This window comes from Cyanistes caeruleus, chromosome 1 (assembly GCF_971803275.1).
Source record: "Cyanistes caeruleus chromosome 1, bCyaCae1.hap1.1, whole genome shotgun sequence".
NCBI lineage: Eukaryota > Metazoa > Chordata > Aves > Passeriformes > Paridae > Cyanistes > Cyanistes caeruleus.
Window position 1 is genome coordinate 13,694,527 of NC_141701.1, and position 13,328 is coordinate 13,707,854.

Genomic DNA, 13,328 nt, shown 5'->3' on the forward strand with positions numbered 1-13,328 from the left:
GACACCATCATGTGGCACATCCCAACATGATATTACAAAGTAAGAACATTATGACAGCTAAGGTGCCTGAACTACTGCTCTTCTGCAACTCTTCCTAAGGATGAATACAGAGATACTGTAAGCCTCTTCACATGTGGGTCAGAGTGGTCTAATCCAGATGTAAGTTTAATGTAAGTTTAAACCTCAAATGTAAGTTTACCTGTGGATCCTGGTGGGCCTCGGGGTCCTTGTGTTCCAACACCTGGATTGCCTTTTTCTCCTTTCTCACCTGGTAAACCTAAGGAAATAGTATTCAATCACATTTTGATCAAAAGTTTGGGCAGTGTTTATTATTTAACCAGGATCATAGTTCCATATGTTTTTTTTCATCTAAAAACAGATGGCAGAGAAGGAAGGAGGTGAAAATTAAAAATTATTTGGTTCTTTTTCCCTCCCTCCCCTGGCAGATTCTGAAGGGAAATGTCATTCTTGGGGTCTTAAACATTCCTGCTGCCATGGTGGTTTCATCACGGTGGTATGCAGAGGCATCGGCCAGTTTCCAGGCTGCACTTCCTGTGGAAAGCTGCCTCTGGACTACACCAAGGTGCAACTACTGTAAGTCAGAAGAGTCTTCCATGCCTCATAGCTATAAATTACTATGTGGGCCAGAAAAGTCAAATTTTTTGTGCTACAGCAAATTTTCCTTCAAACACTCACCCACCAAAGAGTGGTACAGAACAAGATTGTTCATGGAGAGAGTTGTTAATGTTATGGCAGATTCTTGCTAAAACATGAGGAAGGAGTTTCATCACCAGTCAAAATCTGACACCCAAATAGTGCCCAATCCGAGTGTTTCCCTGTCTTGAAACTGATATTCCAACAGAGCCAGTGGGTTGTGTGGGTTGTGTTCCTGCACTCCCTTGTGGGACTAAATTTCTCTCCTAATGTCTGATCCATGGAGATCACAAATCTAATAATTCAGAGAAAGCACTGCTTATTTCCAGCTTTCCATCTCCTTCTGCACTACCTCTGTGGCATCCTATAAAACCACTTTCTATATACAGCCATCACAATAAGCAGTGTTGAACTATAGTAGGTGTCAAAACTATAAATTCCAGACCCTGAGTTTCCACTAGTGACTTGGAAATTCTCATAAAGACTGTGTTTGATTTGGATGGTTCAAAGACACCAAATCCAGGCTGGTTTGTGGGACTTCCCCCCAATTTTCCAGACCTCCCTCCCTGCACTGGTAATTGCTCTTCTGGCTTCACAGCTTCCCCACTTTCAAAGTCTGTACATGGCACCTTCATCAACACAGAGCAGAAAGAAAACAGCTGCTGCCCTGGATAGGGCAATATCTACAGTTCCAACTGACTGGGCTCCCTCCTTCCTCTCTGCCCAGGTAACTGCTATCTCTTAGGCCAAAATGGCTGGAGAACACCTCATTTTTGCAAGGAATCCTAGAATCACAGAATATGCTGAGTTGAAAGACACCACAAAGATCACTGAGTCTGATTCCTTGCCCTGCACAGGATCATCAGCAAGAGTCACACCATGTGTCTGAGAGCATTGTCCAAACACTTCTTGAGCTGATGCTGTGACCACTTCCCTGGGGAGCTGTTCCAGTGCCCAGCCACCCTCTGGGTGAAGAACCTTTTCCCAATATTCAACCCAAGCCTTTCCTGACACAACTTCAGGCCTTTTCCTTGGGTTCTGTCACTGGTCACCACAGAGAAAGATCAGTTCCTGCCTCTCCTCTTCTCCTGACGAGGAAGTTGTAATTGAGGTCTCTCCTCAGTCTCCTGGCTGAACAAACCAAGTGGCCTCAGCCCCTCCTCATCAGGTTTCCCCTCAGGGAGTCACAGAAGATCTTTTTTACGTTCTTAAACTAATTTGTTATGGAAGCAAATAAGTAAATAAAAAACCAAAGTGTGGAAAAAATTGTAATTAAAACCCACCAGTGGCAAAGAATTGCTCACATCAAGTTTATTAAATATGAGTCCACTGAACTGGATTCAGTATCTGTGGAGGAGTTCTGCATCTTCTGCAGGAACAAGAGGTTTCCAGGGCAACATATTGTCTGACCCAACCACATGGAAAACACAGGCCACACCACTGCAACCAGTAAATCCACAGTGAGCATATAATTTTTAACCAAAGCATTATGATCTCTTTATCTTACCTCTACAAGGTTCTTTGCACTGTCCTGGCATAGTTAAGGCATTGCCTGTTTCCCTTTTTTGACTTTTATTTCTTTTGAATAATTTTGACGGAAGGGTGGTGGTGGTGTTTTTTCCCCAGATGCAGGGAATTTGCTTAGCCCTGTCTTGCTTCAAACATATGCAGAAAATCATCTATTGCAATTCTCTACCTGTGCTGCAGGCCTTGTAACGAGGTAAATGTATCCAAATTATCTCTTATCACACAGGACCTGCAAGGAAAGGCTTGCCCTTTGCAAAAGGCAAAGTCTGTTTTTGTGAATTGCTTTTTTCCTGAGAAGACTGACCCATTAAAACCATCTGCAATTTAAACAGATGTTTAGGACCGTTACTTATCCTGTTGCATGGTAACATTACTTGGTGACTTCAAAGGTAACAGTCAGGATGTTTTGAAATCACAGCCTGCCATGCACTCAATTACAATTATTAACACACACAAAGTTACACACCCATATGTGATGTTCACAGGATAAAATGTCAGTAAGAAATACTAAACAGGGAACAAAGAAGAAAACATTCATTGTGGAATAAATGATGAATCTGTTGTGCAAGGCAAACCTTCTTTGAAAGCAAACACTGAAGGCCTAGATAAAATTCTGCATCAGGTTTCTTTTAGTCTGATTTCCAGTAATGTTTATCCAAGTTAAAGAGAACATAAACACTGATGCAAAAATATCCTACTACTAAGGCAAAATGCTCATGAGTTAAAGCCATGGGCTTCCCTCAGGGACTTAAAAGACTCACAGACCTCTTGGCTCACTCCTAATTAATGGCAGGATATTCAAAATTCACCCAAGTCATCTTTGGTGCCAGATAGTATGGCTTACAGAAAGCCAACCAGACAAGCCATCACTCTTGTAGGTTACTGCATTATTGGTTACTGCAATGGTTAATTGCCCTCAAATGAAAGCCTGTGTATCAAAACTTGGCATTTGAGTTAAGAATGCCTTCAAATCCCAGGAGCTACTTTCATATTTGTGCTCTGGACATGCTTCAGCAGTACCATCAAACTATGTCTCCCCTTCATGCTAACCATGGGTTTATGTCTTGCCCCCATCCAAAATAAGCAATGTCTTCAGGTCAGCCCCATGAAGATCACAAGCAACTGAAATCAATTATTTCCAGCCCTTCACTAAAGATAACTCTGATAGCACCACTTATTACAAACAAAACCAACCTTTGCAAACAAAAACAATCCTCACATTCTCTAGCAAAGAAAATTAAATTTTCATGGTTTCTGCACAAAAGGAAATCTCAGGTGTTCTCTATCTAATTTTGTCTTTAAGAGAATACTGTCCTGTGAGGAAAACCATGTATTGCACTCCAGAAAAATTAAACTACTACAAAAAATTCTTCTTTCAAGATGTTCAGGTGTAAGCATAGTATAATAACACAGGGTTGTGACTTTTTTTTTTCATTTCTAATCCACATGAAGCTAAAACTGGAAATAAAAATATTTAATTGACTCAACTGGCAAAAGTTCCATTTAATTCCACTGGAATTTTGCCATCACAGCTGTAAACGTGGCTTTTGATAACACATGTTTAACTGGCTCTTTCATACGAAGCCAAGAAGCAAATAAGGATGAAGCTGTGCTTGAGAACAGTAACTTTCCCAGTGACAGTTCAGTATTTATTGTACTTTAATCATAGTGGGATGGGCTGAGTAGCTGTAAGTCTTATTCACCACTTCAGACCACATAAGAGCTGAAGTCCATCCAGTAGTAGAGGAACTGCACTTTCACAACATCTGAAATATGCCTCAGTGCCTCAGCATAGTTTTTACTATGGCTTTTCCATTTCTCCACAAAGTTGAGAAAAATACCCATATATTATAAAAATAAAGAAACCAAAAAGAAGGAGAAAACAAGTCGACTGTTTTGTCTTCTATGCCATTTTTCAGAGGTGCAACTACTTCCTGGGCACTCAGAAAACAGACACTAGTTGTTTAAGTCTCAGTTCATAAACAAAACCAAATCAAAACATGTTCAAACTAGCTGAAAGAAAAATTTAAAAGTTAAAATTAAAATAGAGATGAGGGCTTTGAATAGTCTGTGTTTGGTTTTTTTTCCAAACTCCTATATGTATGCAAATTAGCAAAGAGCAAAATTCTAGTAATTAATCTGGGATTGTGGACTGTAGGGGCCTGGTAATACAACGTGGCCTCTCAGCTGGCAACAGACACAGAGAATGGAATCTGTTGAGAGAATGACTTGTCCTTCCTCACTGAGGTGGTCTTTCTCGGAAGGACCAGCTCAGGGTTACTCCTGAGAGGAATCCCATCCAGGAATGGGACATCCAGGACCTAGAAGTTCAAGTGGAGGTTTCTAACAAAACTCCATACACTCTCTCAACCCTTGTCTCTTTCCAAAGCCTCTGATTAATGCTTGGCAGAGTGACAAGGTAAATAATGGAAAAGATACTGGCCAGGCAAGTTAGCAGGGAAGTGCATTGATGTCTCTCACTGCTGACATTCTCCAGTAAAGCTCTCTTTGGCGCGCCACTTCTAACCAGTTCCACACGCTGCTTTCTGAAGTTCCCCTTTCTTACAGGCTGGGATTGAATAGGTGGTAGGCAAGAGAGATGAGTCAAAGTAAACATCTAGCCTGCCCCCATCTTTTTATCTTCCTTCTCTACCAGCACCTTGCCACTCAGCTCATAGCCAGTAACAGGTTCTTGCAGCAATTCCAACAGTTTGAGGGGGAAAAGAAACACTACTAAATAATCAAACAGGTGTGTTTTCCCTTCAATACTAATGACTATTACTTCTTAGCACACTGTTGCAGGGAATTTTCTGAGCTTAGAGGTGGAGCCTGACTTTCAGAGTTGGTAACCTGGCACTGGGCTTGAACATTAAATTGGCTTCATATACAACCAAAATGCTGATGACACTAATGAAAAGAAACATTTTTATATAAAGACTTCCAGGTAGCTGACTGCAGATCTTCAGGACAGGACTATACAATGTGTTTGCTGAACATGTTAAATGCAAACAATGCTTCAGAACACAGCAAGGGATGGAGTCTGATTCCATTTACCCTCCTCTCTGTAGTCACTGGAAACTTAAAAACACTCCCTTCCATCCAGAAGCTGAGCAATTTTAGTCTTCTGCTTCTATGTATGATGTTAGGAATCCAGTGAGAATTGGGAATGCATGAAAAATCATTCTCCACAAGCATGAAGTTGGTTAAATAATTTTTAGTTTTCATTTTTGCATTTTGGGGTTAGCTTAGAGCAATTCCTTAGAAATGGATTCAGAAATAGCCCAAGAGTCTGTAGAAAAAGGTATTTTCCTGCTCAGTAAAGTGCTACTACATCAAACATAAATCAGTCTAAAAATTCAGTTGCTTCTGAAGAAATTAAACCCTCAAGGGGCAATAAATTTTTATATAGTTTTGCCTAGTTTCTGAAGGAGCTCCTTCCTCTCTTCCAGATTCTGTTCAAGGCTCCAGTTACATGAATGTCCTAAAATTTTCACTCCAAGTAAACCAAGCAATTCTTTTGTCTTAAAGTTCACACATGGATTCTTGATTCTTGAAACAACCTCATTTTAAGCTGAAAATATTGTAAAACACTCCCAACATTTGGTATCACATTTTATGAAAATCTGCAGAGAGGTCTGGCTGACTGCAGTTCTGAAGGATGTTTGATTAGAGCTTTCTCTCTACCAAGTATAAAACTCTCCACAAACACTCCCTGCCAAAATCAGTCCCTTCTAACATCAGTTATCCATATAACTGGATATGAGTTATCATATCCAGAGAGGAAACGGGTAATAGGGAAGAGGCAATATTCTTTGTAATGTCATTTTCCCCCTCTGTACTCTATTTCCAATGCTGCTTCCCAGACATCAATATTGTCTGCAGTGGGCTGACCCACATGGTGTTTCATTTAAATGACTGTGTCTAATCACACTGTGATTCCTCAACGGGCATGCCAGGACATCAGCACAGTAAATATAACATAAAGTACAGGCTAAGTGCTGGACATGCTCTTGTTTTGTAGCCTGGAGTCTTGGTTGTCCCTTTCCCAAAGTCCTAGCTTGAGAAACCTCTTCCCAAAAAGAAGGGAAAGATCTAAAACATGCTATGTATTAGTGTATTCAAGTATCCTGAAATCTGCATTCAGTGTTTCCAGATCACCCTTTCTAAAGTCAGTTCCTCAATTCCTGTCTTTTCCAATCTCCTTTTCTACTTGTCTCACACTCCCTCGTTCCCCCTTCTTTCTGGACAGTGTCTGGTTTTTCCTCAGCTGGAGCAAGCAACAGCAGGACTGAAGGGTCAGTACCTGAAACCTTGCCACTTTTTTCAAAATGACAATGGGAAGGGTAAGACTCTCAGGTTCACTCAAAGACTTTTTATTAAAAACAATGTTTTAACTATGGTCACAATGGCCATAATGTGAACTACTGAGTTCCTGAACAGCCTTCACAGCAATCAATTTTTAAAATCCCAGTTAGCAGATTTTGTGACAACACCACCAATTCACTTCTTCTGAATATCACAAAAACAGACTTTGCCTTTTGCAAATTTGTCTCTTGGGTTTTTGGTCACCTCCTCATGTGATATTCTTCAAAGTCCTTTCACAATTACAGATCTACTCAGTGTTACCTTCTGAGGTTAGTGCTACTCTGGGACACAAAAGATAGCTATGGTTGCACAGAAAGAGAGTTAATCAAACATAGAGCTTGTTTTGTTATTAGACAATGCTCATGGAGGAAAGGAGAATGGGATCTAGCCTACATGTGAGAATACAGAAGAGAATTCTTGTAAATTTTGAGTGTATTACTTCACTTTGACCTCACCATTTCCTCTTCTTGACTCTCTCAACCCCTCAAACTAGGATTTTTTCTCTCTTCTTACCAATCTTGCTCCTTTCAGGTGATGATGACTCAGAAATTCCTAGACTGACACATTTCAAGTTATCAAAAAAGCTCAACATTTCCCCAGCATACACTTCAGTTTTGCATCTGACTTTCTTCAATTGCTCCTTTGCTTATACATTTAGAGAATCTGCTTACTTTAGAGTCTTACTAAGATGAAACATGATGTGATAGGATGTGCACAGTAGATTCCACCAAACTTCAGCAGTTTAAGCATTAAGCCTCTGTCTGATCCTGCCAAATCATGCCCAGCAAAGCCTGCATGACCTTCATGAACATCTCCAGAGCCTTCCTTATGGTCTGTGTTAAGATTCTCACTAATTAATTAGTGAGAAAAATGTTGCTTTTGCATTTGGACAGGAGACAAAAGCTATTAGAATGTATCAGGAAAGGGGAGTATAATTTATTATTTCTGAAGTATGAAGCTTACCTCTTTCTCCTGGTCTTCCTGGTTGACCAGGGCTTCCTGGAAACCCTTGCATGCCTGGTGATCCTTGCTCACCCTGTGGCCCTGGAGCCCCTGGCCGACCTGGCTCACCAGGAGGTCCAGCGATGGTTCGTGTTGAGACAGACTGGCTTGGAATCTGGTTCAGAATCGAGTTATATCTTGCCATATGACCTGTCAGGAAAAAAAGGCAGAATTTTCAAGTAGCAGTGGAAAATCTGATTCAGCAAGGTTTGAACAGAGTACTGGCAGGTTCTCAAGGCTGTGGTCTCTCATGCTTTGGTATTATGAAGTTGTGCACTGGTTGGGGGAGAAATAGTAGTTTAGCGAGTGCACAGAAAATGAAAGAACTATTATACAGGATTTTTTTTCTTCCTTTGGTAAGGGTTTGGGGGGTTTTTGAATTTTATGTCTATAAAAATTTAAAATTGTTGCAGTAGAAGCTTCTGTATACTGTAATATCTTGGAGACAATTCCAGATTTATTTTTTTTTTCAGAAGGCTGATGTTAATCAGCTCTAGTTGGACATAAATCTGGTTGAACATAAAACTTGTTGGAACATAAATCTGCCTAGTCTAAAGCAAACAGATCCCCTTGGATATTTTGAGAAGTGTCATATTTGTAAGTAACTGTGGCAGGAAAAGCCTCATTCCAGATAGAGAAGTGTACTTGCCTTGGATGAGCTGTTCGCACACTTGACGAGCAACAGCCCGGACCATGGCTTGGGACTGGAGATCACCCTGGATAACAACAGCAGCAGTGGCATGAAACAGTTTCTTGTGTCAGTTCTGTGCTGAAAGCACTTTGAGCAAAGAAAAATATTTATTACTGCCAGGTTATTATATCCTCACAGATGAGAAAGGAAAGCCAAAGAAATTTTGTGATTTCACTGGTTCCCATTTCTCTTTTTGGCCAGCAATCAGAGGTCTGAGAAGATAACCTTAATGAGGGTTATGATTTGGAAACATGCTTACTGCCACATACTTCCCACCTTCAAAACTTTAATGTAAAAGACCATGTCTGGAAAAGAGGGAAAGTTTACTTAATTGCAAAGAGAAAACTACTGTGCCTGTAAACACTGAGAAACAAATTTTCAGGGAAAGCTCTTTCTGAGAAAGAAGGCCAGGCAGGGAAAAGCCACAGCTAACATGAACATAGACTTACCCGTTCACCCCTTTCACCCTTAGCTCCAGGAGGACCCTATGAAAAGATTCAATACAAAATCAATTCTCCCTTTGTTCTGCTCAAAAGTTTTCACACCTAAACTTTGTCTGCCTTGCAGATTCATAGTAAAGGGAGAAAAAATAAAAAATAAACAAGCTTTCAGGAGGTCATGTGACAGTGACAAATACACTTGTCATTTCAGTACTCAACAAAATGTTCACATTTGGCAGTGACATGGGAACAATGACTTTCTCAAGTGTTTGCCACGTTGAATTCACTTATACAAAATTATAGCAAGGACAGGCCAACACATGATGCATTTCATATGGCTGAAACAGGTCTAATTTTTGCAAAATAGCAGGCCAAAACTTGCTGTACTGAGACTCTGCATCCACTATGAACAGAACAAGCAATGGGATTAAACTGCACAGAAAATTGTTTGACATTAAGGACACACTAAATGTCATGATGTGACATTAAGTAATGATGGTGAGGAGGATGATGGATTGAAACAAGTTGTCTAGGGCAGTTACAACTTCACCAACGTCAGTTTTTGGGGTAGGCTACATATTTCTCAGGAACTCCTGAAGGAAGGAAAGGTCTGTTGGTAAGAGCCTGGTGCTAACATCAAGGTCAGGGGTTGGGCCATTCACTTGAGAGCTGGACTTGATGATCCTGTGGCTCCCTTCCAACTCAGACTATGCTGTGCTTCTGTGCAGGTATCCAGCTGATGGATACATGGTTAAGCACAGCTCATTCCATCCTTGGAGAAAAGAATCTCTCACAAAGACTAAAAGATTATTTCTAAGGCCTCTGTTCTATAACTACATTTTGGAATAGACAGCTATTGAAGCCCAGTAATTTTTCAGCCACCTGTTTTTTTCTGCACTAATAGAGTCCAACCATGCACAGCAGAACTCTTTCATGACTCACAAGAATATCTAGATTCTAGAAAATTTAATTCAGTATCTGGAACATGTGATAGGACAGGAACTGCATAGTCAACATGTTATATATTGATAGTAAAAATTCCATAGCTCATCAAATCTCCTTTGCAGATTTCATGGTTACACTTAGAAACTATGCAGAACTGGGCATTAGGTTATTATCTTTGCTTATGTTTTATCAGTCAATTTAATTTCATTTCCACTTAACCAAATGAAAATGCTTGCATTGGTCTAAATCTCCAAACCAAACTGGATTTTGGAAAAAAAAAATATATTCTACAAATTGAGTCAGAAATGCACACTGTCCCATTCTCATGTCTTTAAAAATTAAATAGAATGTTTCTCTAATATATGGGAAAAAGCTGAGCAAGCTTTATAATTGAACAAGTAGTCAAATGTTAAAATGTGGATACATAATATTGTCTGAACTCTTACAAAGACGTCCACTATAAATATTGTCTTTAGCATAATTTACACACTCATTTCATAGTTGTATTCCTTTCTTCCAGTCAAAACATCTTGTTCTGGAGGTTTTTTTAATAATAAAAAAAATAACATCTGAGAGACAAACCTAGAATTGGAGGTTCCTAATACTAATTTTAGATATAGAGGATATAATTTTCCACTCAATGAAACTGAGAGTCAAATTTATAATAGCAATCTAAAAAAAGCCTAGTCATTAGTCATTTCTTCTGATGTAAACACAGAGTAACCCCAAAAGCCAGTTTTTTATTAACATATTATTTGCACAGTTTGGAAATCAGAACAGTATTTTGGAAATATTCAGGTTAATAAATACTTAAATTTCCAGAGAGTTGCTGGAAGAGCAAAGGGAAAAAAAAAAAAAAGAAAGTAATTACACGAAGAGTACAAATTCAGAGTTGTGTTCTCAACTTCTGTGTTTTAGTCTTGTGTTTTGACTCTAATCCCTATATTCCAAACATTGTATGTAAGATCAACAAATATATTTAATTACAAAGAATGAACAAAGAAAGGTCAATATGATGTTTAACTTAACCACTAACTGCAAACAGATCATAGGCAATAAATATTGAGGAGTTCTGTCAAACAGTGAAGCCAAGCTCAGAAACCAACAAATGCACAACAGCAGACAAAGAAATATAATTAGTTTTACTTACAGGAGCTCCAACATCACCTTGTGGCCCCTGACTTCCAGTAACACCTGGAACACCTGGAGCACCAGGTATGCCCTGTGTGGAAAAAGAGGAAGAAAATCAACAATCAATGCCCATGATTCCTGATGAGGAGAAAGACAGACTGTTCTGTCAGTCGAAGACCAGAGATACCCACAGAGAGGACTAAAATACAATTTTCAGGAAAAAGAGCACCAAAAGCACAACTCTGAGAAAAGCACTTGAGAAAAATAACTTGTGTTGCTTTCTGGAGCAGGCAGATATTGCTGAACCACTGGAATAAATCCTGTGATGTCAATACTGTGTTCAGGGTGGATGACTCAGAGTGCTCTTTGTAAAAAACAAAAAGATGGCTTGGAGAATACTCAGTACAACCAGCAGCTTCAGCTTCATCTAATCTTTAAATTTATTAAGAAGACATTAACTTTGCCTAGCTGCAGTAACTGAGAAGGATGAGACTGATTCTGAAGGCAACATATATCCTGCACTGGTGGCTGGATGTGGCCTCTGCAGTCTTCCTTGATTACTCTAGGAGAGCACCTGTGCTCACCTCCAGCCTCTAAACCTCAAGCAAAACTCGGTGGTTCACTTCAGCTAACAGTCCTGATTGGAATTTTAGCCAAAAAGGAAGTCTTGTTTCAAATGTTAAAAGCAGTAATTCTCTCTTTACAGTGCAGTTACTTGACTGAGGACAAGCTATCAACCTATTGACAGAACAACTCTCTCCCCTTCCCATGGGAGACATTTTCTTCTTGAGCTAAGTAGGAGTGGAAAGAGATTACACTGGACAAGCAGCTCTCTGCCAACTCCATGCATCATGAGAATTCTAACTTCCCTTGGCCTTGCTCTATCCACTCTAGCATAGATAACAGTGTGACCTATAATCCCCCAAAATCCTGCTGACTTTTGCAGTAAGAAATTCCATGGGCAATACTCACCATTGGGCCAGGAGGTCCTTGTGGGCCTGTGGGTCCATCCTTGCCAGGAAAGCCCTATAAAATATAAATATATGCAATTTCATCAGTTTTTTATATGTATTTCATGAATCTGTTCTGTTTCATCTAGAAGAATTTTTTTACTTTTGTTCTTTGGTTTTGTTTTGCTTTGTTGCTGTGTTTGGTATTTTTTCTAAATTAATACCTGTTGGTAGTGATCTCTTAGGAAAAAAATCCTTATTTCCTCTGAGGAGAGTTTATTTCTTAAAAGGAGCTATAGTGCCACCAAGATTTAAAAAAAAAAAAAAATTAAAAAAATTTAAAAAAGTCCAGCTAGTGACACAATATTTTTGAAGAAAAAACAATAGAAAATTCTTCATACTGGCAATTTTCACCTCTGAGTGAATTTCACTCAGAACACTTCTGTAGGGAAATGAATGAGAGGTTTGCTGTCAAACCTCTCTACCACAAGGTCATGTTTCTACATCTGTTCTCACTGGGTGCAAGCATTTGCAGTCCCACTGATGAGGTGCTGAAAGATGGCAATGGAGAGTGGCTCTCTCTGCCCAGCAGAGCTGTGCATGTGCTCCAGCTATCACTGAGGTCCTGGCTCAGGAAGCAGCAGGAACACTCATGTGGTTTACATTATGAACGTGCCTCAGAGCTTCCAGAAATGAGAGCCAAAAACTAAAGATAACTTGGAAACTGGAAAGTGAGTACATCACAGAAAAAAAGACTGACCAGATGTAGAAGAAAATACATTGTTAATAAAGTATTCTTCCAAATTAACTAATATGTGCATTTTGTATCCACATGCTATAAAGCTTGGGTTTCTGACCAGCCTCCTGATTAGGCAATTCTTTAATTATTACACAGCCTGAACAGGAGAAATATGGTTTTACCTCCGGCTCAAGACCAGTTTGAAAGGTGGTTTACACTGGGAAGTGTTTGGTTTATTGCTGAAAAGTTTGAAAATGTTTACAGTGACACACACAGTAAAGAACGTTCCAGGCCTCAGTATCTCATGGAGCTTCAGAAGAAAAAATTTACAACTTTTTTGGTTTGCTCTTTTCTCCAAATCTTTGTTTCTGACATGGTTCTAGTAATGAATATAACATATTCTACTACTTTTATGATCTGCATAATTTGGAAACTATCATTCCAATCTGCAATCATGTGGCATAAAAAATAGCTGGGGAATAATATTTTCTGCCATATACCTGGAAAGGTTTGTTGGGTTTTTTTGTAATTCTGCTGGATGGGTGTTTTGATGATAAAATAAGTAACATACTCAACTCATATTATGTTATTATGTTATCTATGTATCCTTAGATAAGTTTCCTTGATAAGGAAATGCCTTTCTATTCCACAGTGTAGCCAGATGAAGCTGAAGCCTTCATATTTATGTTTCACATTTTAAAGCAAAGATGTAAAACCTTTATTTATTTATTTATATATGTATTGCTCAGTTCCAAAGCAAGATGAAAACTGATTGACCCTTTTAAGGGTTAAACTTAACCAGGAGGAGGGAAATAAAGTGCTTTCCACTGCCTTCTAGGATCCAGTGTGGATTCACACAAGCTTCTAAAGAAAAATAAAACTGT

At 39.3% G+C, this 13,328-nt stretch overlaps 1 protein-coding gene across 15 annotated transcripts in view; it reads right to left on the reverse strand.

Moving 5' to 3' along the window:
* The window catches only part of COL14A1 (collagen type XIV alpha 1 chain), a 125,609-nt gene that overhangs the window by 3,194 nt on the left and 109,087 nt on the right, over positions 1-13,328 (reverse strand). For all 15 annotated transcript variants that reach the window (XR_015284028.1, XR_015284026.1, XR_015284025.1 and 12 more), the window contains 6 exons: positions 11,728-11,781; positions 10,775-10,846; positions 8,689-8,724; positions 8,198-8,264; positions 7,510-7,698; positions 200-277 (listed from right to left, as the gene is read on the reverse strand). Coding sequence is in view for 12 of the 15 variants with exons in the window: in XM_086879468.1 (XP_086735594.1) it covers positions 200-277; positions 7,510-7,698; positions 8,198-8,264; positions 8,689-8,724; positions 10,775-10,846; positions 11,728-11,781 (496 nt within the window). In the remaining 3 variants the exon portion in view is untranslated. The remainder of the gene's footprint in view (positions 1-199; positions 278-7,509; positions 7,699-8,197; positions 8,265-8,688; positions 8,725-10,774; positions 10,847-11,727; positions 11,782-13,328) is intronic.